Raw genomic sequence first — 22449 nt, forward strand, 5'->3', positions numbered from 1 at the left:
ATGTTATATCCACCACTCTAACAGGCTATCAGTAATGAACAGAACCTACATGTTGTAGATGTTATATCCACCACTCTAACAGGCTATCAGTAATGAACAGAGCCTACATGTAGATGTTATATCCACCACTCTAACAGGCTATCAGTAATGAACAGAACCTACATGTTGTAGATGTTATATCCACCACTCTAACAGGCTATCAGTAATGAACAGAGCCTACATGTAGATGTTATATCCACCACTCTAACAGGCTATCAGTAATGAACAGAACCTACATGTTGTAGATGTTATATCCACCACTCTAACAGGCTATCAGTAATGAACAGAGCCTACATGTTGTAGATGTTATATCCACCACTCTAACAGGCTATCAGTAATGAACAGAGCCTACATGTAGATGTTATATCCACCACTCTAACAGGCTATCAGTAATGAACAGAACCTACATGTTGTAGATGTTATATCCACCACTCTAACAGGCTATCAGTAATGAACAGAGCCTACATGTTGTAGATGTTATATCCACCACTCTAACAGGCTATCAGTAATGAACAGAGCCTACATGTTGTAGATGTTATATCCACCACTCTAACAGGCTATCAGCAATGAACAGAGCCTACATGTTGTAGATGTTATATCCACCACTCTAACAGGCTATCAGTAATGAACAGAGCCTACACGTTGTAGATGTTATATCCACCACTCTAACAGGCTATCAGTAATGAACAGAGCCTACATGTTGTAGATGTTATATCCACCACTCGTTGGCAATCCCCGTTATAGTTTACAGGGAAACCGAAATGTTCCCAGACGGCAGACCTGAATGATACTGGGGCGTCTTCAACTTCTGGCTCGCCATGTTGCTCCTTTGCATTTAACTAACTGCTAATATCTCCATAAGTTAATTGCTGCTACGACGGTCTCTCAGCTCTGTTCTCGCTGGAGTGAAATAACTAATGAGCTGCAGACAACTATAAACAACTTTATTACTATGTGGATATTTTTCACACGTTAATTTATACGCCATTGGTTTATGCAATAATGGTTTTTTTTACAATGAAATATACATATATTTTCCTAGCTATAATATATGATTAGTGTATTGTTCGGTTCACAGTGCGTACCGAACCGTGAACCGTGGACCTTGTACCGAACGGTTCAATACGAATACACCTACAATTTCACCCCTACTTAAAACCCTTTCCTGCAGTCGAAATCACCAAAGCGCCCTCTATTGGCCTAATAGAGCGAAGTTATTCATATTTTTTTTACAATTTCATAATTAATACACTTCTTTAATTTTTACGCAGAGAATCTGCTGTTTCTATTTCAAATGGTTTTGTTATATTTCAGTCTTCTGTGATGGATATAAACTGTAATTTTGGGATGCAAACTCAAAATGTTGATGTTGGCTTTCACCGACTGGTCGAGCACCAGTTAACACTACCAAGTGCGCTATTTTTCAGTTGTTGCTCTACCAGAGTTACACAGTAATAGCGTCAATGCTATTAGTTTAACGACATACATACTATGGAACGCCGTTTGGGTCTTTGCGTGTCAAAAAAGAGGCAGTAGCACTGTCAAAGCTGTACAAAAAAGTCAGCTAACAAGCAAACACCATCCACGAACGATTTACTTACAATACCGCGTTGGTAATAAAGCATAATTTGTTCGACCACAACTTCTGGGGTACCTAGCTAGCACCAATACAACCAGCCTGAAAACAATGACCAGTAGAAACTGCATACATTTTCATTATTCTTAGCAATGATTTAGGAATCCTTGTGAGTAAGTATTAGCTAGGTTGCCACTTGTTGTTCGCCTGTTGAAATTGAACTTCAGTTCATGAAAATAAATAGCTAGCCAGCTACTTAACCCTGTTTCCCAAAGCTAACGTTACAAGCAGCCAGCTAGCTTCATCTGGCTTGTGAGGCTCGACCGGACCGGGTTATGTGTTGTGAAGCTAGCCACAATAAGGATTAGACACAATAGTGAAATTTTCAGGTTGCCTTCATTAATAAAAATATGTAATTGACAGTGATGCAAATGAATACAAATAGTAGAATTATGCCATACTTTTATTTTGAAGTCTAACCGCAAAGTCCACTATTGTGGCTAATCCTTATTGTGGCTAGCTTAACATAGATGGGTCCAACCCACCATTAATCAAATAAGAACTGTCTTATAAATTAGGGTTATTTTAGATGATGACACCTAGCTATATAGTTAGCTAGCTAACTATAGCTACTGAAACAGATTATGTTGTTTTGCTATGTTTTTGGGGAAGAATATTGTTTGCATCCATGAGCTAGCTAGCTTTTTTTATGACCAGCAATGTAGGTGCGCGAGACAACTTTACCAGCATCATAGCATACGTATCGATGAATCGCTGTGACATATGAAATATGAGTGATAGTGTAATCAATGTGTAATAACTGGGTGAAAAATTAATGAACGCGTTAAATTATTATGTGATGTGCAGTCATATTTATGTCCTGATTGGTCAACAAACTTATTTGACACGTAAAATGTGTTATTTGACACATCAAATAGTGTTAAATAGTATATTTTTTGACATGCAAAGACACAAACGGAGTTCCATAGAAATCCTGGTTAAGAATGAAACGACTGAACAAATGAACAACGAAACAGCACAGAAAGTAAGTGAAAGAAATAGGTTTTGATTATGTTTCACAGGTAATGGGGACATACGTAAATTCCAACAAAATAACGTTTTGGTCGGTGTGTGTGTTTTTGTAAACTTTATTTAACTAGTCAAGTCAGTTAAGAACAAATTCTTATTTACAATGACGGCCTACCCCGGCTAAACCCGGACGACGTTGGGCCAATTGTGCACCTGTTACGGTGCGTGAATGAGGACCCAAAAGCGAATCAACTTAAACAGAGCTTCTTTAATTACCAAACATAGGTAGGCTCAGATGGACCGGCAGATTCCGACAGGACAGGACAAGGTTACAGCAAACATGACGACAGTCTGGTTCAGGCATGAATGACACAAACAAACAAGAATCCGACAAGGACAGGAGCAGAAACAGAGAGAGATATAGGGACCTAATCAGAGGGAAAAAAGGGAACAGGTGGGGAACGGGGTGAATGGGTAGTTAGAGGAGACAAGGGACAGCTGGGGGAAAGCGGGGGAGAAAAGGTAACCTAACACGACCAGCAGAGGGAGACAGGGTGAAGGGAAAGGACAGAGACAAGACAACATGACAGTACCCCCCCACTCACCGAGCGCCTCCTGGCGCACTCGAGGAGGAAACCTGGCGGCAACGGAGGAAATCATCAATCAGCGCACGGTCCAGCACGTCCCGAGAGGGAACCCAACTCCTCTCCTCAGGACCGTACCCCTCCCAGTCAACTAGGTACTGATGACCACGGCCCCGAGGACGCATGTCCAAGATCTTACGGACCCTGTAGATAGGTGCGCCCTCGACAAGGATGGGGGGGGGGGGGGGAAGACGAGCGGGGGCGCGAAGAACGGGCTTAACACAGGAGACATGGAAGACCGGGTGGACGCGACGAAGATATCGCGGAAGAAGAAGTCGCACTGCGACAGGATTAATGACCTGAGAGATACGGAATGGACCAATGAACCGCGGGGTCAACTTGCGAGAAGCCGTCTTAAGGGGAAGGTTCTGAGTGGAGAGCCAAACTCTCTGACCGCGACAATACCTAGGGCTCTTAGTTCTACGCTTATTAGCAGCTCTCACAGTCTGCGCCCTATAACGGCAAAGTGCAGACCTGACCCTCTTCCAGGTGCGCTCGCAACGTTGGACAAAAGCCTGAGCGGAGGGGACGCTGGACTCGGCGAACTGAGATGAGAACAACGGAGGCTGGTACCCGAGGCTACTCTGAAAAGGAGATAGCCCGGTCGCAGACGAAGGAAGCGAGTTGTGGGCGTATTCTGCCCAGGGGAGCTGTTCTGACCAAGACGCAGGGTTGCGAAAAGAAAGACTGCGTAAGATGCGACCAATAGTCTGATTGGCCCGTTCTGCTTGACCGTTAGACTGGGGGTGAAAGCCGGAAGAGAGACTGACGGAAGCCCCAATCAAACGGCAAAACTCCCTCCAAAATTGAGACGTGAATTGCGGACCTCTGTCCGAAACGACGTCTGACGGAAGGCCATGAATTCTGAAAACATTCTCGATGATGATTTGTGCCGTCTCTTTAGCAGAAGGAAGCTTAGCAAGGGGAATGAAATGAGCCGCCTTAGAGAACCTATAGACAACCGTAAGAATAACAGTCTTCCCCGCTGACGAAGGCAGTCCGGTGACAAATCTAAGGCGATGTGAGACCACGGTCGAGAGGGAATAGGAAGCGGCCTGAGACGGCCGGCAGGAGGAGAGTTACCGGACTTAGTCTGCGCGCAGACCGAACAAGCAGCCACGAAACGACGCGTGTCATGCTCCCGGGTGGGCCACCAGAAACGCTGGCGAATGGAAGCAAGCGTACCCCGAACGCCAGGGTGGCCGGCTAACTTGGCAGAGTGAGCCCACTGAAGAACGGCCAGACGAGTAGGAACGGGAACGAAAAGAAGGTTCCTAGGACAAGCGCGCGGCGACGGAGTTTGAGTGAGTGCTTGCTTTACCTGCCTCTCAATTCCCCAGACAGTCAACCCGACAACACGCCCCTCAGGGAGAATCCCCTCGGGGTCAGTGGAGGCTACTGAAGAACTGAAGAGACGAGACAAAGCATCAGGCTTGGTGTTCTTAGAGCCCGGACGATAAGAAATCACGAACTCGAAACGAGCGAAAAACAGCGCCCAACGCGCCTGACGCGCATTAAGTCGTTTGGCAGAACGGATGTACTCAAGGTTCCTATGGTCAGTCCAAACGACAAAAGGAACGGTCGCCCCCTCCAACCACTGTCGCCATTCGCCTAGGGCTAACCGGATGGCGAGCAGTTCGCGGTTACCCACATCATAGTTACGTTCCGACGGCGACAGGCGATGAGAAAAATACGCGCATGGGTGGACCTTGTCGTCAGAGAGGGAGCGCTGAGAAAGGATGGCTCCCACTCCCACCTCTGACGCGTCAACCTCGACAACGAACTGTCTAGAGACGTCAGGTGTAACAAGGATAGGAGCGGATGTAAAACGATTCTTGAGGAGATCAAAAGCTCCCTGGGCGGAAACGGACCACTTAAAGCACGTCTTGACAGAAGTAAGGGCTGTGAGAGGAGCTGCCACCTGACCGAAATTACGGATGAAACGACGATAGAAGTTCGCGAAGCCGAGAAAGCGCTGCAGCTCGACGCGTGACTTAGGGACGGGCCAATCAATGACAGCTTGGACCTTAGCGGGATCCATCTTAATGCCTTCAGCGGAAATAACAGAACCGAGAAATGTGACGGAGGAGGCATGAAAAGTGCACTTCTCAGCCTTCACAAAAAGACAATTCTCTAAAAGGCGCTGGAGGACACGTCGAACGTGCTGAACATGAATCTGGAGTGACGGTGAAAAAATCAGGATATCGTCAAGGTAAACGAAAACAAAGATGTTCAGCATGTCTCTCAGGACATCATTGACTAATGCCTGAAAGACAGCTGGAGCGTTAGCGAGGCCGAAAGGAAGAACCCGGTATTCAAAGTGCCCTAACGGAGTGTTAAACGCCGTCTTCCACTCGTCCCCCTCCCTGATGCGCACGAGATGGTAAGCGTTACGAAGGTCCAACTTAGTGAAAAACCTGGCTCCCTGCAGGATCTCGAAGGCTGAAGACATAAGAGGAAGCGGATAACGATTCTTCACTGTTATGTCATTCAGCCCTCGATAATCTATGCAGGGGCGCAGAGACCCGTCCTTCTTCTTGACAAAAAAAAACCCCGCTCCGGCGGGAGAGGAGGAGGGGACTATGGTACCGGCGTCAAGAGCTACAGACAAATAATCTTCGAGAGCCTTACGTTCGGGAGCCGACAGAGAGTATAGTCTACCCCGGGGGGGGGGTGGTTCCCGGAAGGAGATCAATACTACAATCATACGACCGGTGTGGAGGAAGAGAGGTGGCCCTGGACCGACTGAACACCGTGCGCAGATCGTGATATTCCTCCGGCACCCCTGTCAAATCACCAGGCTCCTCCTGTGAAGAAGAGACAGAGGAAACAGGAGGGATAGCAGACATTAAACATTTCACATGACAAGAGACGTTCCAGGAGAGGATAGAATTACTAGACCAATTAATGGAAGGATTATGACAAACTAGCCAGGGATGGCCCAAAACAACAGGTGTAAAAGGTGAACGAAAAATTAAAAAAGAAATGGTTTCACTATGATTACCAGAAACAGTGAGGGTTAAAGGTAGCGTCTCACGCTGAATCCTGGGGAGAGGACTACCATCCAGGGCGAACAAGGCCGTGGGCTCCTTTAACTGTCTGAGAGGAATGTCATGTTCCCGAGCCCAGGTCTCGTCCATAAAACAGCCCTCCGCCCCAGAGTCTATTAAGGCACTGCAGGAAGCTGACGAACCGGTCCAGCGTAGATGGACCGACAAGGTAGTGCAGGATCTTGAAGGAGAGACAGGAGTAGTAGCGCTCACCAGTAGCCCTCCGCTTACTGACGAGCTCTGGCCTTTTACTGGACATGAAGTGACAAAATGACCAGCGGAACCGCAATAGAGACAGAGGCGGTTGGTGATTCTCCGTTCCCTCTCCTCAGTCGAGATGCGGATACCTCCCAGCTGCATGGGCTCAGCACCCGAGCCGGCAGAGGAAGATGGTAGTGATGCGGAGAGGGAGGCGACGGAGAGCGCGAGCTCCTTTCCACGAGCTCGGTGACGAAGATCAACCCGTCGCTCAATGCGAATAGCGAGTTCAATCAAGGAATCCACGCTGGAAGGAACCTCCCGGGAGAGAATCTCATCCTTTACCTCTGCGCGGAAACCCTCCAGAAGACGAGCGAGCAAGGCCGGCTCGTTCCAGCCACTGGAGACAGCAAGAGTGCGAAACTCAATAGAGTAGTCTGTTATGGATCGATTGCCTTGACATAGGGAAGACAGGGCCCTGGAAGCCTCCTCCCCAAAAACAGATCGATCAAAAACCCGTATCATCTCCTCCTTAAAGTCTTGATACTGGTTAGTACACTCAGCCCTTGCCTCCCAGATTGCCGTGCCCCACTCACGAGCCCGTCCAATAAGGAGAGATATGACGTAGGCGACACGAGCAGTGCTCCTGGAGTAAGTGTTGGGCTGGAGAGAAAACACAATATCACACTGGGTGAGGAACGAGCGGCATTCAGTGGGCTCCCCAGAGTAACACGGCGGGTTATTGATTCTGGGCTCCGGAGATTCGAAAGCCCTGGAAGTGGCCGGTGGATCGAGGCGGAGATGGTGAACCTGTTCTGTGAGGTTGGAGACTTGGGTGGCCAGGGTCTCAACGGCATGTCGAGCAGCAGACAATTCCTGCTTGTGTCTGCCTAGCATCGCTCCCTGGATCTCGACGGCTGAGTGGAGAGGATCCGAAGTCGCTGGGTCCATTCTTGGTCGGATTCTTCTGTTACGGTGCGTGAATGAGGACCCAAAAGCGAATCAACTTAAACAGAGCTTCTTTAATTACCAAACATAGGTAGGCTCAGATGGACCGGCAGATTCCGACAGGACAGGACAAGGTTACAGCAAACATGACGACAGTCTGGTTCAGGCATGAATGACACAAACAAACAAGAATCCGACAAGGACAGGAGCAGAAACAGAGAGAGATATAGGGACCTAATCAGAGGGAAAAAAGGGAACAGGTGGGGAACGGGGTGAATGGGTAGTTAGAGGAGACAAGGGACAGCTGGGGGAAAGCGGGGGAGAAAAGGTAACCTAACACGACCAGCAGAGGGAGACAGGGTGAAGGGAAAGGACAGAGACAAGACAACATGACAGCACCACCCTATGGGACTCCCAATCATGGCCTGATGTGATACAGCCAGGATTTGAACCAGGGACTATAGTGATGCCTCTTGCACTGAGATGCAGTGCCTTAGACCGCTGCGTCTACATGTGTGTGTTAACTAATTAACTGTACTAGAATGCTTAAAAGGCTGCGCATTTTTTTTATATTGGTAATTGGAATCTTTTTTGACAAGGAAAATATTGGATATCAGTATCGGCCAAAAATGTCATATCGGTGCATTACTAATGTTAGATGTTGTACACATGGGGAAATGTGTAAACCAGAAGACAGTCTAGGACCAGGCTCATGTTCTTACAGCTTACAAAATGATAGTGTATGTCTGCATATGACCAACTAAGAATGTATGTATGAGTAGGGGCACCGTAGTACAGTTGTGGCCAAAAGTTTTGAGAATGACACAAATATTAATTTTCACAAAGTCTGCTGCCTCAGTTTGAATGATGGCAATTTGCATATACTCCAGAATGTTATGAAGAGTGATCAGATGAATTGCAATTAATTGCAAAGTTCCTCTTTGCCCTGCAAATGAACTGAATTCCCCAAAAACATTTCCACTGCATTTCAGCCCTGCCACAAAAGGACCAGCTGACATCATGTCAGTGATTCTCTCGTTAATAAAGCTGTGAGTGTTGAGGAGGACAAGGCTGGAGATCACTCTGTCATGTTGATTGAGTTCGAATAACAGACTGGAAGCTTCAAAAGGAGGGTGGTGCTTGGAATCATCACCTGCAAGGAAACACGTGCCGTCATCATTGCTTTTCACAAAAAGGGCTTCACAGGCAAGGATATTGCTGCCAGTAAGATTGCACCTAAATCAACAATTTATCGGATCATCAAGAACTTCAAGGAGAGCGGATCAATTGTTGTGAAGAAGGCTTCAGGGAGTCCAAGAAAGTCCAGCAAGCGCCATGCCCGTCTCCTAAAGTTGATTCAGCTACGGGATCGGGGCACCACCAGTATAGAGCTTGCTCAGGAATGGCAGCAGGCAGGTGTGAGTGCATCTGCACACACAGTGAGGCGAACACTTTTGGAGGATGGCCTGGTGTCAAGAAGGGCAGCAAAGAAGCCACTTCTCTCCAGGAAACATGGTGAGCGCTACCATCAGTCCTGTGTCATGCCAACAGTAAAGCATCCTGAGACCATTCATGTGTGGGGTTGCTTCTCAGTCAAGGGAGTGGGCTCACTCACAATTTTGCCTAAGAACAAAGCCATGAATAAAGAATGGTACCAACACATCCTCCGAGAGCAACTTCTCCCAACAATCCAGGAACAGTTTGGTGACGAACAATGCCTTTCCAGCATGATGGAGCACCTTGCCATAAGGCAAAGTGATAACTAAGTGGCTCGGGGAACAAAACATCTATATTTTAGGTCCATGGCCAGGGAACTTCCCAGACCTTAATCCACTTTGAGAAGTTGTGGTCAATCCTCAAGAGGCGGGTGGACAAACAAAAACACACAAATTCTGACAAACTCCAAGCATTGATTATGCAAGAATGGGCTGCCATCAGTCAGGATGTGGCCCAGAAGTTAATTGACAGTATGCCAGGGTGGATTGCAGAGGTCTTGAAAAAGAAGGGTCAACACTGCAAATATTGACTCTTTGCATCAACTTCATGTAATTGTCAATAAAAGCCTTTGACACTTATGAAATACTTGTAATTATACTTCAGTATTCCATAGTAACATCTGGCAAAAATATCTAAACACACTGAAGCAGCAGACTTTGCGGAAATTAATATTTGTGTCATTTTCAAAACTTTTGGCCACGACTCTACATTCTCACATTTTCAAAGGTTTAGCCAGGCTAAAAATAACTAATAACTTTCCAGGAACAGTACTCTCAGTGGGTTCCATCTTTGAAGGTGAACACAATAACCTCCACTGCCCATAAACATAAAAAATCCTGCATAGAAAGCCCTGGATCCAGAAATACTTCTCTGCTTGAGGCCATCCCGTTTAGTTACACAGGCCTAACCCAGATTGTCTTTCAAAACAAGAGAACAAAGCTCAAAATGGAATCTCAATAATTCTATTCTTTGTCAATACAACGGCCTCAAATCAACTCTAAAATCGCCCAAAACAAAGACTAGCGTGTCTGTTCCCATGACAACCCTTTCAAACTCTGTGTGGAGTTTGAGGTGATTGGGGGGATAGTATGAGTGCACTACTTGAATGACCTTTGGCCTGGAGGTTTATGAGGGCACTTCATCTGGGTTAATAACATCCTAATCCTACTGGTGCCCTAGTAACTGTGATTGAAGGATTTCTAAACAATGACCACCCCCTTCTCCCCCGTGCCCACCACACCACTCGTCACTTACCCCACAGACCAAGCGTGGTCTGGGTGAAGGCACGAAGCACAACAAGTAAACAGGGACATGCATCATTCTTTAAGTGATCAAATGTTATGTTATCATGATAGCCTCCACCTATCCAGGATGTGTGCTTACCTTGTTGTAGTAGTGTAGCTGTACTCTATGCCACTGACCATCACTGACCCCACTCAGGACAAAGGGTAATACGGTGGTTTTGGCTTCTCCTAGAGCGATGGAAACAGGACAAAGGAAACAGGAAAGAGTTTAATCGACACAGAATCCATTCCAACTGAGTTTGGCCCTTTTCATAAATACCTCCTCTCACTACTCTTTTTTTCTTTGAAGTCACAACCCTGAGCGTGTGACACCCAATGGCAGCCCTGCCACTTGGTTTGGTATAAAGCTGAGGGATGGGGCTGGGGAAGGTTTGGTATAAAGCTGAGGGATGGGGCTGGGGAAGGTCTGGTAGAAAGCTGAGGGATGGGGCTGGGGAAGGTTTGGTAGAAAGCTGAGGGATGGGGCTGGGGAAGGTTTGGTAGAAAGCTGAGGGATGGAGCTGGGGAAGGTTTGGTAGAAAGCTGAGGGATGGGGCTGGGGAAGGTTTGGTAGAAAGCTGAGGGATGGGGCTGGGGAAGGTTTGGTAGAAAGCTGAGGGATGGGGCTGGGGAAGGTTTGGTAGAAAGCTGAGGGATGGGGCTGGGGAAGGTTTGGTAGAAAGCTGAGGGATGGGGCTGGGGAAGGTTTGGTAGAAAGCTGAGGGATGGGGCTGGGGAAGGTTTGGTATAAAGCTGAGGGGTGGGGCTGGGGAAGGTTTGGTAGAAAGCTGAGGGATGGGGAAGGGGAAGGTTTGGTAGAAAGCTGAGGGATGGGGAAGGTTTGGTAGAAAGCTGAGGGATGGGGAAGGGGAATGTTTGGTATAAAGCTGAGGGATGGGGAAGGTTTGGTATAAAGCTGAGGGGTGGGGCAGGGAAGGTTTGGTAGAAAGCTGAGGGATGGGGAAGGGGAAGGTTTGGTAGAAAGCTGAGGGATGGGGTAGGTTTGGTAGAAAGCTGAGGGATGGGGAAGGGGAATGTTTGGTATAAAGCTGAGGGATGGGGAAGGGGAAGGTTTGGTAGAAAGCTGAGGGATGGGGAAGGGGAAGGTTTGGTAGAAAGCTGAGGGGTGGGGGAGGGGAAGGTTCAGAAAACACAAACCTTTGGACCTCTTGAGTTATTTTAATATCGGTGCTACTGATCCAGATCAGTGAACACTACTTTAGTTAGATAGACTGTCGGTTAATGATTGTTTACTAGGCTAATACCTCCATGGCAGTAATTCCCTGCCAAACTCAACACAACACAGTCCACTGGGTGAACTGCATGATCACTGTTTACCCTCAATTTTCTTGGCTCCATAAACTCTGACCCCTGCCCAGTTGGTCAGAACCTCCCTGTTAATGAGATTTAGTATTTCACAGAGAGGGGGATAGGAGAGAGAAGTGAAGTGAAGCAAAGGGAACAGAGTAAATGGAAGAGTCTGGCGGCCATCTCTTCTCTGCTTCCTTTACGTCCTTACCTGCTGAGAAAGTGAGCTGGATTTGATCCTCGATGATCTCCAAGGCCATGAAGTCGTGCTTCTCGTTAAACCTTCCGTTGTAAAGCAGCAGGGCATTCCTCTCTCTGGTGGCAAACCTGCAGGCCATACAGGAGGTCAGACAGGAGGTCAGACAGGAGGTCATACAGGAGGTCATGCAGGAGCAAAGGTCACATTGATTGTACAGTACAGTACAGGCTTGGGGTAAAAAACATTTCAATTCCAGAAGTACAATGAAATTCTAACTCCAATTCCGTTTGATTTTCCAATACTTTCAATTAGGAGAATTTGGAATTGGAAATTAATTTACTTTCTGAATTGACTGAAATTGAAATGGAATTGACCCTAACCCTGGTACAGTATATTATCATTGATTGTATACTATATTATAACTTATTAAACTGTACAATATATTATATTATCATTGATTATACAGTACAGTACACTGAGTGTACAAAACATTAAGAACACCTTCCTAATATTGAGTTGCCCTCAGAACAGCCTCAATTCGTGAGGGCATGAACTCTACAAGGTGTCGAAAGAATTCCACAGGGATGCTGGCCCAAATTGACTCCAATGCTTCCCACAGTTGTGTCAAGTTGGCTGGATGTCCTTTGGGTGATGGGCCATTCTTGATACACACGGGAAACTGTTGCGGGAAAAACAGTGCCTGGCACCTACTACCATACCCTGTTCAAAGGCACTTAAATATTTTGTATTGCCCATTCACCCTCTGAATGGCACACATACACAATCCGTGTCTCAATTGTCTCAAGGCTTAAACCTGTCTTGAGGTAATGAAAGAACGGGGGAGAGTGGGACACATTGAGAGACAAATTAACCTGGGAAATAACAGACAATGAGAGTGAAAAGGGAAAATTGAAAAAATAATCATATTGAACTAGAGACAATGAGAGGAGCAAAAGGAATTTGGAAAATTATGGAGGGAAGGAGGATTGGTGCAGACAGACATAGAACCAGAGCTAGTACTGGGAGCCATTCCGCTGTGTGTCATGAACCCTTTGGCACGTAGCGGGTACGGACACAAAGGTCAAAAGCCATATGGCACAGGGCAGCGTCACAGGAAACCATGATCAACAAAGCCAAACATCTAGAGTCCCCTGGCTCCACGCATCACTTCCTGTTTTTACCTTTGCCAGGGAACCTGAGCTGGACGCGAGGAAGAGATGTTTCACTACAGCCTTGATATATAAAATGTCACTCCAGGCAAGCTCTTCAACTTTTAAAGTATTTCAAATTAAAAATGAATACTATTTGAACCAATATCTGCACCTAACCACTGGATGAAATGGCTTGTGCTTCTTTCGTGAAAACAGAACAGAAATGTCAAGGCTGATGTACTAGCCCTGTGATTCAGCACTTCTGTGATTTGAAGTTCAGATGTGCCTATGCCTAAGCATGTCCAGTGAGTGAGACAACGAGAATGAGGCAATGTTTATTTGTGATTCCATTGATACAGCCATTACTGCTTATTACAAAGGGTTGTATGTACAGTACCAGTCAAAAGTTTGGACACACCTACTCATTCAAGGGTTTTTCTTTATTTTTCCTATTTTTTTACATTGTAGAATAATAGTGAAGACATCACAACTATGAACTAACACATATGGAATCATATAGTGACCAAAAAATTGTTAAACAAATGAAAATATACTTCAGCAATTTCAAAGTAGCCACTCTTTGCTTTGATGACAGCTCTGCACACTCTTGGCATTCATTCAACCAGCTTCATGAGGAATGCTTTTCCAACAGTCTTGAAGGAGTTCCCACATATGATGAGCGCTTGTTGGCTGATTTTCCTTCACTCTGCAGTCCAACTTGCCTTGAATTCTAAATAAATGACTGACAGTGTCAGCAAAGCACCCCCACACCATCACACCTCTTCCTCCATGCTTCACAGTGGGAACCACACATGCGGAGATCATCCGTACACCTACTATGCATCTCACAGCGGTTGGAACCAAAAATGTCAAATTTGGACTCATGAGACCAAAGGACAGATTTCCAACGGTCTAATGTCCATTGCTGGTGTTTCTTGGCACAAGCAAGTGTCTACTTATTATTGGTGTATTTATAGTGGTTTCTTTGCAGCAATTTGACCATGAAGTCCTGATTCACGCAGTCTCCTCTGAACAGTTGATGTTGAGATGTGTCTGTTACTTGAACTCTGTGATGCTGCAATTTCTGAGGCTGGTAACGCTAATGAATGTATCCTCTGCAGCAGAGGTAACTGTGGGTCTTCCTTTCCCAGGGCGGTCCTCATGAGAGCCAGTTTCATCATAACCTTTGATAGTTTTAGCGACTGCACTTGAAGAAACTTTCAAAGTTCTTGAAATTTTCCATTTTGACTGACCTTCATGTCTTTAAGTAATGGTGGACTGTGGTTTATCTTTGTTTATTTGAGCTGTTCTTGCCATAATATGGACTTGGTCTTTTACCAAATAGGGCTATCTTCTGTATACCACCCCTACCTTGTCACAACACAACTGATTGGCTCAAACGCATTAAGAACTAAATAAATTCCACAAATTAACTTTTAACAAGGCACACCTGTTAATTTAAATGCATTCCAGGTGAAGCTCATGAAGCTGGTTGAGAGAATGCCAGCCCAGCTGTCATCAAGGCAAGGGTAGTTATTTTTAATAATCTCAAATCTAAAATACATTTTGATTTGTTTAACACTTTTTTGTTTACTACATGATTCCATATGTGTTATTTCATAGTTTTGACGTCTTCACTGTTATTCTACAATGTAGAAAATAGTAAAAAATATAATAAAAACCCTTGAATGAGTAGATGTATCCAAACTTTTGACTGGTACTGTATATTCAGACATGGATGCTATGATACTATGTAAAAAAAACTACAGGTGTTTTTGAATGCAAAGAGAACCCCCCCCAAAAAGCCACACGTACACATTATTATAGGGACATGTTATAAGACACATAGGTGTACTTACATGAAGGACACAGTGAAGTGAAACCTCTGTCGTAGCCCTCTGAAGGTGATGAAGGACTGGCCAGGAAAGCTGCGGGTGCTCATCTCACAATAGGGTTTCTGGTACTCCCCTGGGAGGCACTGGCACACAAACCCCCCCACCAGGAGATCCACACACCTGGCCCCGTTCTTACACACCCCCGGAACGCAACGGCCAGAGTGGGAGTTCACCTCACAATGCTCACCTGCAGGAAGGGAAAAGGAAACGGGCGGCCCAGGTGAGCGGGAGTTCACCTCACAATGCTCACCTGTAGGAAGGGAAAAGGAAACGGGTGGCCCAGGTGAGAGGGAGTTCACCTCACAATGCTCACCTGTAGGAAGGGAAAAGGAAACGGGCGGCCCAGGTGAGCGGGGGTTCATCTCACAATGCTCACCTGTAGGAAGGGAAAAGGAAACGGGCGGCCCAGGTGAGTGGGAGTTCACCTCACAATGCTCACCTGTAGGAAGGGAAAAGGAAACGGGCGGCCCAGGTGAGCGGGGGTTCACCTCACAATGCTAACCTGTAGGAAGGGAAAAGGAAACGGGCGGCCTAGGTGAGTGGGAGTTCACCTCACAATGCTCACCTGTAGGAAGGGAAAAGGAAACGGGTGGCCCAGGTGGGCGGGGGTTCACCTCACAATGCTCACCTGTAGGAAGGGAAAAGGAAACGGGCAGCCCAGGTGAACGGGGGTTCACCTCACAATGCTCACCTGTAGGAAGGGAAAAGGAAACGGGCGGCCCAGGTGAGCGGGGGTTCACCTCACAATGCTCACTTGTAGGAAGGGAAAAGGAAACGGGCGGCCCAGGTGAACGGGAGTTCACCTCACAATGCTCACCTGTAGGAAGGGAAAAGGAAACTGGCGGCCCAGGTGAACGGGGGTTCACCTCACAATGCTCACCTGTAGGAAGGGAAAAGGAAACGGGCGGCCCAGGTGAACGGGTATAAAAAACTGCTGAGTATAAAAAAACTGAAAAACTGTTATTGACAAAAGTTGAGGTAGGTGTGTAAACGGGTACACATGTTCTCCTTTAAATCCTCCTTTCAGGCCTTTATATTGTGATGTGTCCTGGGCGAAGCCCCACAAATATATTTTGGGGAACAAGCTGAAATCAGTCAGGTTTTCAGCAGACACAAGTTCAACTCCATTATAACACAACCTACAAGCTAGTCTGAATGGACTCAGAAAGAGGGGGGTTGGGGTCCAACACAGCAGATTGTAACCACCATGCTCTGTGACCCAGACTGACCCTCGGCTCTTTGCTGAAACCAAACGGCTTGTGGCATAATGACAACAGAACAATGGAGTGTCTTTGTCCAAGCAGCAGGCCACCTTGGTGGTCTGTAAGACACCTGTCATGACCCATCAGCAACCCACACTGACACTGTCCTGCCTGGTTAACTAGACTTGAGATGTGTTTCAGAGGTGACACCATTCAAATGGATGCTGATGTCAGTAGTGATGACATCACTCTGTTTTCCTTTCCCTAACAGCTTGGGGTGACCATTAAGGGGTCACGTACTGAGCTGAAAGATAGCTCCCAATAAAAAAAAACAGGAAAGGATCATTTACAGTATGGTAAAAATGTATTACATGACAAGGCTTTTATATGGAAGCAATAGAGAACAGAGACAGGAAGACTACAAAGAAATGTGTGGGGAAAGTGAAGTGGGATTATGTCACCCTTTAAGGGTCATTGTACTTACTACATATTATGAAAGAGAGCACCAAGGAGTCAAGAGATGATTTTCCCACAGGTCAAAAAGAACATTGTCAACCCACAAGGTCTTTGCATTCCAATGTGCCACTACCAGATCTATTTCCAGCTCCTAGTGTGGGGTGTTGTGTGCTGCAAATTACCCTGACAAGATCTGGATAAAAAGAACTCCGATGACTTACGGGGCACGGAATTCCAGCAGGTAATGACCCGACTGCAAGACAGATAATCTCCGGTTTGGAGGGAATTACAAGGGATCTTTTTCCCGAAAGTGTGAGAAACCTGAGGCCAACACTGTCAGGTCAACCATCATCAGCCACGTTATGACTTGAGACTACCTGGGGCTGGCCAAGAGTCTTCAAAGCATTATTGGCTAGGGTTTGATTAACAGGTAATAGCTTCTCTGCAGAATCATGGTTTTGACTGTGGGCCATGTCTTTAATATAGGGGAATATTAAGCTCTATAGACAGAGGCTCTGTCAAAGCAGATGTGAGTTCTCGGTGGGGGTAGGCATGTTTCTATCTAAGTACTAATGACACAGAGACTAACCCTAACCCTAAACCAATGAGAGAAAGACTAACCCTAATCCTAATGCCAGAGATACTAACCCTAACCATAATGACATAAGTAGTTGTTGTTATTGCATATCCTTAGATATACTGCAAAAATTGGCTGTTGAGACTGTTATTTTTTAAATTATTCATTGTAATTCACTACAAAGCTGTATCATTCAACCTTAATGACAAAGATAATGACCCTAACCCTAATGACAGGGCGAATAACCTTAACCATAATGACAGAGAGACTAACCCTAACACTAATGACAGGGAGAATAACCTTAACCATAATGACAGAGAGACTAACCCTAACCCTAATGACAGGGAGAATAACCTTAACCATAATGACAGAGACTAACCCTAACCCTAATGACAGAGAGAATAACCTTAACCATAATGACAGAGAGACTAACCCTAACACTAATGACAGAGAGACTAACCCTAACCCTAACGACAGAGAGACTAACCCTAACCCTAATGACAGAGAGACTAACCCTAACACTAATGACAGAGAGACTAACCCTAACCCTAACGACAGAGAGACTAACCCTAACCCTAATGACAGAGAGACTAACCCTAACACTAATGACAGAGAGACTAACCCTAACCCTAACGACAGAGAGACTAACCCTAACACTAATGACAGAGAGACTAACCCTAACCCTAACGACAGAGAGACTAACCCTAACACTAATGACAGAGAGACTAACCCTAACCCTAATGACAGAGAGACAGGAAAGAAAGTCAAAAGCAAAGTCAGAGTGAAAGGTGAAAGAAAGACTGAGTCAAGTAGGAAACCAAAAAGTGGATAACAACACTCACCGGTGAAGTCCTCCGGACACTCACAAGTGTACCCGCCTTCCCTGCTCCGGCACTTTCCGTTATTCTGGCAGGGACCCGAGTAGCACAGGTCAATCTCCGTCTCACAGTAGTCCCCCGTGAAACCTGCTGGGCATCGGCAGCGCAGCCCCGTCACCGGGTGGATAGGCCTGAACAGCACCGTATCCGAGGACACGAAGGGTGCCGAGCTGTCGAACCTCAGCACCGACACACACTTCATGTAGTTCTCACAGGGCTCGCGGAGGCAGATGTTATCGTCAAAGGGCAGCACATGCTGGCTGGACACCAGGGTGAGCAGAGTCCGGTTCAGATAAATCTGCTCCTGCAGGGCTTCTGAGGGGAAGAAAGGTCCAGAGGGGATGGTGCCCCCGGGTCCCCCAGGAGGGCGCAGGGCGGAGAAGGTGACGTTGAGGATTCTCCCCTGGACGTGTGTGTCCTTCTGGATGTTGAAGACGAAGACGCCATCAGGGCGGGTGGACAGGACCGCTGCCACGCCCTCCATGAAGAGGGCGAGCAGCGGGGACAAGAAGCGCTCTTGGGACATGTTCTCAAGGCGCACCGTTATGCTGTTGGTCAGCATGTCGTCAGTGATAATGGTGACACGCAGGGTGCAGAGGGCTGTGACACGGTGGACACCGTCTGGAATCAGAGACAACCAGGATCAACCAGGGTCATAGAATAACACTTTAAAGATGCATTAAAGACACAAAGGTCATGTCAGTCAACATTTGAAAACATACCCCATTAACCTAATTGCAAACAAAGCACTGCTTTTCACCTCTGCTGGCTTGTTCCACTTTAACTTAATGCCTTTTGGTTTGAAGAATGGTCCAGTAACTTTTCAACTTTATCACCACAATAAAGCAAGATTCTTCAACAATGATCACTGGAGAAAGATTCCTACTGACTGTGCCCACTTTTTCATCCCGTGCCAAATCCAAGGTAAAACTCCAACCTGTGAACATTAGCGCAGACAGTGTTTCCTCCATTTAAACTGAAATTGTTCGACTGGCGCTTAAATCTCACAGCACCTTCTCACTTTTATACAAAGAGTTTGGGGATTTGGGATATAGGCTAGCAAAGTAGGTAGAAGCACTTTCAAGTTCACTGTTGCAACACTAACAATACAGTGCATGAATAAATGACATGGTGTAGTGTTCCTTGTCAGTATCTGACAGACACAATGTCCGATATACCATAGCCCTACACTATAGCCCTACACTATAGCCCTACACCATAGCCCTACACCATAGCCCTACACCATAGCCCTACACTATAGCCCTACACCATAGCCCTACACTATAGCCCTACACTATAGCCCTACACTAAAGTCCTACACCATAGCCCTACACTATAGCCCTACACCATAGCCCTAAACTATAGCCCTACACCATAGCCCTACACTATAGCCCTACACCATAGCCCTACACTATAGCCCTACACCATAGCCCTACACTATAGCCCTAAACCATTGCCCTACACTATAGCCCTACACAATAGCCCTACACTATAGCCCTACACCCTAGCCCTACACCATAGCCCTACACTATAGCCCTACACTATAGGGCTACACTATAGCCCTACACTATAGCCCTACACCATAGCACTACACTAAAGTCCTACACCATAGCCCTACACTATAGCCCTACACCATAGCCCTACACCATAGCCCTACACCATAGCCCTACACTATAACCCTAAACCATTGCCATACACTATAGCCCTACACTATAGCCCTAAACCATCACCCTACACCAACGCCCTACACCATAGCCCTACACCATCGCCCTACCCTATAGCCCTACACCATAGCCCCACACTATAGCCCTACACCATAGCCCTACACCAACACCCTACACCAACACCCTACACCATCGCCCTACACCATAGCCTTCCACCAACACCCTACACCATCGCCCTACACCATCGCCCTACACCATCACCCTACACCATAGCCCTACACCATCGCCCTACACCATAGCCCTACACCAACTCCCTACACCAACTCCCTACACCAACTCCCTACACCATAGCCCTACACCATAGCCCTACACCATCGCCCTACACCAACGCCCTACACCAACTCCCTACACCAACACCCTACACCATCGCCCTACACCATCGCTCTACACCATCGCCCTACACCATCGCCCTACACCATCGCCCTACACCAACGCCCTACACCAACTCCCTACACCAACACCCTACACCATCGCCCTACACCATCGCCCTACACCATCGCTCTACACCATCGCCCTACACCAACGCCCTACACCAACACCCTACACCAACGCCCTACACCAACGCCCTACACCATCGCCCTACACCATCGCCCTACACCATCGCTCTACACCATCGCCCTACACCAACGCCCTACACCAACGCCCTACACCAACACCCTACACCATCGCCCTACACCATCGCTCTACACCATCGCCCTACACCAACGCCCTACACCAACGCCCTACACCATAGCCCTATAGTGAGAGATGAAGGACTATGCCTAAAACCAGTGGGTTGAATAGGGTCAAGGGAATTATTTCCAGATTGTTAAGGCTTTGTTTGGCGTGCTCTCCACCCTGATGGTTCTTCACAGTACCCCTCTACCATGTGAACGCAGAGTGGTATAATTACCAAACAAAGAGGACAAGGTTTCGACTCTTGTTACACTGTCCTCTCACATACTGTCAACTCAGCCAGACACGCAAGGGTAGACACAACAAAAGCCCCCCCCAACACTCACACACACGAAAGATCCCCAGTAGCAGCTGGTCATACAAAGACATATGGTGCCAAGACACACAAAGGTTTGTAGACAAAAGAGAGATTTTCTGTACTTGTACCACATAATTACAAGGAACATGTATTTGTGTATATTAAGTATCTACAATCTGGGAAACTCTACCTCAGTCCAAATCAATGCTTGTTCCTACCCCACTCAGATACCGTTTACTTTACCTCAGGAGCCAATGACTGCATTCCCATTACGTCTTTCAAAACCCACTTAACAAGATGAGAACAAAAGCTATCTGAATATTTGCCTAAAGAACATCTTTCATGGCTTTTATTTGTGTTGTATCATGCAATACAATGTAAAAGCTTTACGTTTGAGGTAAACTTTAAATAGGCGTACCAAGCCCATCCTGGTAAATAATCTTGAGCTATAAAATGCTGGGATCACAATAGAAATTCGAAGGCACTCTGACTGAAGACAAAACAGGGTGATACACAACCAACAACTTGCTAAAGGCAAGGCACTGTACATTTGGTAAGATGTCTGCAACCTGTTCCCTGCATTAGCATTTATTATAATTAACCCAGTCCCACACACATCTCACCTTAACCCAGTCCCACACACATCTCACCTTAACCCAGTCCCACACACATCTCACCTTAAGCCAGTCCCACACACATCTCACCTTAACCCAGTCCCACACACATCTCACCTTAACCCAGTCCCACACACATCTCACCTTAACCCAGTCCCACACACATCTCACCTTAACCCAGTCCCACACACATCTCACCTTAACCCAGTCCCACACACATCTCACCTTAACCCAGTCCCACACACATCTCACCTTAACCCAGTCCCACACACATCTCACCTTAACCCAGTCCCATTTCAAAGGTCTTAATATCTGCGTTTGATAACTGTACCAATTGGCTTCTGTCATCATCTCGTTTGAAGTAATGGTCTCGTTATCTAGGAGATGTGCTGATGCTTGCATGCCCAGGCAAACAGGACACCCTGGTGTGTGTCTGTCAGACACTGAGATACCCGCCACTAGAATTGGCACACAAGCCAAAGAGGTGCTCTTTATCTAATGGGTGCCAAGCAGACCGCTCTCTGAATCCATGACTGGGTTGTAATTGTGTTTTAATGCACTATTCATTACCAGGGTCTGCACCTTCACGCTACTGCCTACTAATTCATTGTTGCTGATCAGACTATTCCATGTAATTTAAAACAAAAAAACATTTAGATTTTTTAAAGTAGTTCATTTGTTTGCTGGTGGTATGTGCAACCTTGTCATCCCCTATTTTCGCTTGAATTGACCTTGTTGTGTTTTTAAACTGAAGTAACAAGTTGTCTGGCAAATGCTGCCTCTTCAATGTACTCCATATTCATTATGTTTGTACAAGTCTTCTCATTTTACAATGCAAAGATATGCTGTTCAGCAATAGTTCATCATTTATTAATAGTTTAGAACCACCCAGAGGTGGCAATTGCCAAATCCTATGTTTATGTAACCGATGTTGTCTAACAACTTAAGGTGAATTGTGTGTGGGACTGGGAGACTACTAGCTATACATTATGGACAGGGGAGTGACAGATGGGAGTTCAGCAAGCAGTGGGACACAGATGGATCAAATGTCAACATTAGCCATTAGCTCTTCCCTGCCCAGACACCCTCCCTCCTCCCAATAGGGCTGGTTATTCCTTGACAAAACACCCTCCCTCCTCCCAATAGGGTTGGTTATTCCTTGACAAAACACCCTCCCTCCTCCCAATAGGGTTGGTTATTCCTTGACA

General features: G+C 46.5%; 1 protein-coding gene across 1 annotated transcript in view; it reads right to left on the minus strand.

Moving 5' to 3' along the window:
• LOC110522734 (cadherin EGF LAG seven-pass G-type receptor 1) overlaps positions 1 to 22449 on the minus strand; it is a 90072-nt gene that overhangs the window by 30888 nt on the left and 36735 nt on the right. Inside the window, exons 2-5 of the mRNA XM_036968797.2 lie at positions 17895 to 18551; positions 14782 to 15004; positions 11784 to 11899; positions 10365 to 10453 (exon numbers count right to left, since the gene is read on the minus strand). Of these exons, the coding sequence (XP_036824692.2) occupies positions 10365 to 10453; positions 11784 to 11899; positions 14782 to 15004; positions 17895 to 18551 (1085 nt within the window). The remainder of the gene's footprint in view (positions 1 to 10364; positions 10454 to 11783; positions 11900 to 14781; positions 15005 to 17894; positions 18552 to 22449) is intronic.

The sequence above is a fragment of the Oncorhynchus mykiss genome, chromosome 4 (assembly GCF_057628025.1).
Source record: "Oncorhynchus mykiss isolate SJ-2025 chromosome 4, ASM5762802v1, whole genome shotgun sequence".
Classification (NCBI taxonomy): Eukaryota; Metazoa; Chordata; class Actinopteri; order Salmoniformes; family Salmonidae; genus Oncorhynchus; species Oncorhynchus mykiss.